At 38.5% G+C, this 5,267-nt stretch overlaps 1 protein-coding gene across 1 annotated transcript; it reads left to right on the top strand.

The window, feature by feature from the left end:
* Positions 1 to 155: 155 nt before the first annotated feature.
* Positions 156 to 4,772, top strand: SEC61B (Sec61 beta subunit). The gene is made up of 2 exons (XM_010578011.1): positions 156 to 358; positions 4,439 to 4,772. The coding sequence occupies exons 1-2, from the start codon at positions 156 to 158 to the stop codon at positions 4,524 to 4,526; spliced, it is 291 nt and encodes a 96-aa protein (XP_010576313.1). The 3' UTR covers positions 4,527 to 4,772.
* Positions 4,773 to 5,267: the final 495 nt, after the last annotated feature.

Raw genomic sequence — 5,267 nt, forward strand, 5'->3', positions numbered from 1 at the left:
GACGGTGCAAAGGGGCTGAGCTATGCGCTTCCCCGGGGGGGTGCGGGTAGGGCTGCTGAGGGCCGAATTCGGCGGTCCTCGGCGGTCCTGGCTGTAGCCCCAGGCGGTGCTGCGTCCAGCCATCATGCTCTCTGCTTGCCTGGCTGCGCAGGCTGATGCAGGTGTCTTCTGCCGAGTGTCTTGGGGTGCTTCGTGTTAGAAGCTGGCAGGCTGCTAACGTGTTTTGGGTTTTGTTTCGTTCTGTTACCCCCTCAAGGAAGAATGCCAGCTGCGGGACAAGAAGTGCGGGCCGTGCCACTTCCACGGGTACTGGTGGGATGTGGCGATTCTACACTGAGGACTCCCCAGGGCTCAAAGTGTAAGTTGGATATACGGGTGGTGGCAGCCGTGAGAACTATATGTTTCACCTGCTTATGTAATATTCCAGTCTTTGGATTGAGAGATCAATGTTCTGGTCTGCAGCGGAAAACATGCTGGGTTGGTGGGTGCTTAGACAGAGCTGGGACAAAATATTTTGTTTAGTCTGTAAAGCTGGAGAGGTAGTTTATAAAGTTATAGCAGCTTTAAAAAGGTAGGTACAAGTTATATTTTGTAGTTGCCTAGGCTTACCTTAAGTGGTCCTTGAAGACTGCAAGTAATCCCTCTGAAGTTGGGAAAAATTACTTATCACAGTGAGTTTAGGCATCCTTGTGCATGCTTTTGTTCCCTTTTAATTAACCTTTTGGTTTTGCTTTGTTAATAGATATGTTGTCATTCTGCACTCCCCCTTGAAAACATAATGTAACTGATAAGCCACATGCTTGCAGAATCTCAGGTGCTTTTTAATAAAAGCTGAAGATAAATTATTTTAGCTAAGCTTGCAAAGCAGATAGCATTCCGATACTTTGTATATCCCTGTTTTTACAAGGTGAATGTTCAAAGTTTATGGTCAAATGTCTGGTGGTAGTATCCCTTAAGCTGTAAAGAGAGTTTAAGTTTTTACTTTTTGGCCAGTTTAAATCATTCAGATCTGTTTTCCAGACAAGCTTTGCAGCCTAATACTTGGCTGACAAAGGTGGAAGGTGTATTTCAGCTGATGGATGCGTGCCAAGTCATATTCTGAGTGGGAGTTTGTGCTTCTTGTAGAGTTACACGTCATGGCCTTTTGTTCTTATGGGGTTGAAGAGACTCAAGATGCTCAGGGATGACCCTATGGCTTCTTTTTTCTAGAATCCATTACTATTTTATTTTGGAGCCCTTTAAGAGGGCTGCTGCTGGCTGCATGAACAGAATATTTGGGGAAGGGCTGGTGATAGTCTAGTTAGTGATTGTTCCATGAGTAATCCTTCCTCTGAAGTTGTCTTACGTGTTTTCATTTTCATATGTGCTTGACACTTTAAAAATCAAAAACTGTACAGCAAACCATCAAAGTAGTGGTGATCTGCTACTACAGGTCTTGCTTTTTCCATTCTGAATCTAGAGAGAAGACAAGGCAGGGAAAAGAAAAGGACAATGAGCAACAATAGTGTTCTAAAGCAAATCTATGCAGATAGGCAAGGCAACTATTTTCTGTGTTGTTTGGTCTACTAAAGCTCAATTAAAAAAAAAAAAAAAGAATAAAACCAAACTGAGAAAAACTAAAAGTGTTCTACCGTTAGGTAGATTTTAATTTTTTTTCAGTAGATTTGTAAGACAAGCTGTCAAAGCAGGTTTACCAATTTCAGTAAGTTTCCTTTTGAATCCTTTGGTTTCACTTTGATGCTGAATGGCCGCTCGGTTGTTCTGATCTTCAATACTAGCAGGTCAGCAGGTAGATTTTCCCTTCTACTTATGTTGTAACACAGTGGTTCCCAGTTTTAAGGTTTGGAATACTGGGAGTGGTTTTTTTGCAAGCTGCCATGGGTAGCTGTATGGTCAGGCTTTTCATGGAAGAAACAAATCTGTGAAAATGAGTTGATTTTACAAATCAACTGCACACTAGATGTAACGTTTTCTGAACCACGGCTTGGGAGCAACTTTCTTGCTTACAGCTTTCTGTGTATTTTTCTAAGTATGGTTTTTTCCATAGCAACCAATTGTTATGATCTCTGTCCTATTCAGTAGGCTTAAAAATGAAGAGGGGTTATAGAGGGGTGTGGTGGCCTCAGTAAAGTGCTTCAGCCAAAGTTGTTTTTAAAAATGGTTGTGATCGCTACTGCATAAAGCAGTGTAAAAGCTTAGCCTGGTGGGTTGGGGTTTTTGTGTGTGTTTTCTCATGTTGTTTAAAATATGAGCTCTTAAAATTACTATGAAAAAATACATAAAACCATCAGAGAACAGGTTATTTCATGCTAGCGATGATCAGGAGAATTCCACTCTAGATCAGAAGTTTTATATTTTATGTTATATATAATTATACCTCTGATGCTTCAGGTATTTAGTATCTGTGCTCAACATCAAAAATAATAAATATTTTGAATAAGCAAGTTTGGTTCGCCTCAGAGAAGTACATTTATCTGTGGTACAGGATGCTACAAAATATATATGTCTCTAAAAACAATATTAGCAAAAGGAATCTGTGGGGGAAAGAGTTGAGAGTGGGATGTGGTATTTTTCTCCTTAAAACTCAGATCAAGCATTGCATACTTTGAAAAGAAGACTAAACCCAAACTTGTTGCTCTTTCTGTGGTACTTGGTACCTGTGGTTCCTGTATCTTGTCTTGAGCTTTATTGCTTAAAGAGTTATAGGTGGTGTTTCCTGTAGAGCTGTGACAGAGAATCAAATTGGGCTTGTGGTGTAATAGGCAGTCTTATGAAAGACATTATGAGAACGCACAGTACTAAATCTTTAGAGGTGCCTGAATCTTTTTTTAATTACTATTTATTTAAACTGCATGGTGGGCCGAGAAGATTCAGGTGTATGGAGGAGAACTGCAGGGTTTCAGCAGGTTGTCTTTGGGACTGGAGGAAATTAGATACGCATGTTAGTATTGGAAAGTTGATTATTCTGTAGGGGGGATCAATGTCATCTGCATGTTTAAAAAAACTCCAAACAATCCACCCTTTTTATTTCCATGTTGCTCTGTTCTGGTTAGTGGTGCTCCTCTATTCCTCTGTGCCCTTCAGCAAAGTGTAGCTCACGTATTACTACTGCTAAAGGCTTAAATGAATTAAATAGTAATTCAGATACAGCGTAAGGACTTTATGCACCTGATATCATTACGGTTTATATTATGTAGGACATAAACTTCAAATATGTATAAAACACTGGGGGTTGAGAAGTACATTCTGTTGCTTAGTGAAAGATAGCCCTTGATGGGGGTTGCTTACGTAGTTACTGTGTGTGTGGACTTTTTTTATTTTGCATGTTTTGTCAATGATTTATTTGCTAAATGCTTTATGTCTTGTGTTTAGGGTTCTCCATACCCAAGTAAGCCCGTTAGATAATAATAGAGTTTTAAAACTCAATGTAAGATTACAGTTAATGAACATTTGAATTACATGGACTATGATCTCCTAGAAAAATATGTTAGTAAATTGTTTCAATCAATTTTCAGTTTCTTTTTTACTTTGTATTCAAGTAACATTTACCTGCTTACAAACAATAACCTGGAGGGAAATCCAGGCTGGATAACAGAATTCATGGTGTTTCTACCAACAGCAAGTTGAAAATCAGAAACAAGACTGTATGAAGCGAGTGGTATGACGCAGTGTTGAGTGTGTGTAATTGTGTAATAGGGCGCGTAATTGTTGTGTCTCAGAACAGCGTGAAACAGCTGATATAGTCTCTCAACATGCACCCTAAGATTAAACTGTTTTTTTTAAAAACATCACTATACCATTTCTAGACAATGTATAAAAGTGGGAAGGAAAAAAGTTAAGAAATTTGTTAAAATATACATTTTAGGTAATGATTTAATCATAGAGTTAACTGACATTCTGTGTATCTCTTTCAAGAAAACAGAAGTTCCCATCTCTCATCCACTGCTGCCATTATTTTCAAACGAAATAAAACCTCTTAAAAAACAGCTAATGCGAATTTTATGCCAAAATTTCACTAGCCGCTAGAGGACTCTGTTGGTTTTTGTATCTGACTACATCTCTGTTCAGGTGGCTATCTGAGTAGTAAATACAGATGATAATTTTCTGGAGATTGTTTTCACAATGATGAGTAATAATGAACCATTAATTACTTTTTAAATAAGTTAGGTTTTTTGTTATTACATTTTGCTTTATAGTCACATAACATTTAGGGTGTGTAAAACTGTACCTTTAAAAACATAGGGGCAGCAGCAGTTTTTGATAGAGATGGCTATCTCATTTCTGTGTACTTCAAGGTGTTTCTGTGGGAATGGAGTAAGAGTTTTCTAGTACAATTGCTTATGAATCAATGAGTTCGCTTGGCTGATAATGACCAGCCTTTGGACAAAGCAGACTTTTTTTTTTTGTGTTAATGCCTTTTTTTTTTCTTTATTTTTAGTGGGCCTGTTCCAGTTTTGGTCATGAGTCTTCTTTTTATTGCTTCTGTGTTTATGCTGCACATCTGGGGTAAATACACTCGTTCATAGACTCAGCTGCCAACTTAAAGCATACATCTTGGACCAAAAATATGGTGGATCCTGGTTGTTCTTGGAGAGAGACTGGGGAAGCTTCCTATCACCTGTTGAAGTTCTGTCAGCTTTGGCTCTAATACCGAATGAGTTTCTCAGTTCGCTATTTGGGCAGGTTTAAAGTCTGTCATGGGTCATTTTGTATTTGTATCTGTACACTTAGAATACAGGTATTGCAATAAAAGTTGTATATGGAAATAGAAACAGTCTTAACTGTATTTTTTCTTCCTATTCCAATATACCACAACTGAAACTATACTTGTGGTTTTCATATATAATCATATTTCTGAGTCAGTGCCATTTGACAATTCAAACCAGATTCTTCTATACTGTACCTTGCTATATAATTTTATGCCAGAAGGTCTTTCCTTGTGAATGGGAGAGGCAAAATCAGGCGCACAAACATGCGAAGGCAAGTTAAACTTTACTCAGTGCTGCACTTGAGGAACAACATGAACTGGTACCTAACTGATTTTAAAGAGAATAATTGCATGGCTGTCAAAGACATGTTTCTTCTGCAGGTCCAGACTCTTTCAAGGAGACTTAGGGAGGAAAATGGAATGGGAGGACTGGAAAAGCAATGGCTGCATTTTAAATAACAGGACATGCAAACAGCCTGAGATACATCTAAGTGACTCTTCAGATAATCAGTCCAGTTTCCTTCTGGGTGTTGTTCTTTATTTTCCTTTTGAAAGGTCA

The sequence above is a fragment of the Haliaeetus leucocephalus genome, unplaced genomic scaffold, assembly GCF_000737465.1.
Source record: "Haliaeetus leucocephalus isolate CR32 unplaced genomic scaffold, Haliaeetus_leucocephalus-4.0 Scaffold587, whole genome shotgun sequence".
Taxonomy (NCBI): domain Eukaryota; kingdom Metazoa; phylum Chordata; class Aves; order Accipitriformes; family Accipitridae; genus Haliaeetus; species Haliaeetus leucocephalus.

Excerpts from the sequence above, each read along its gene's own strand:
- SEC61B (XM_010578011.1), top strand. The coding sequence starts at position 156 with ATGCAGGTGTCTTCTGCCGAGTGTCTTGGGGTGCTTCGTGTTAGAAGC. Across the intron at positions 359-4,438 it reads GACTCCCCAGGGCTCAAAGT|TGGGCCTGTTCCAGTTTTGG; the intron begins GTAAGTTGGATA and ends CTTTATTTTTAG.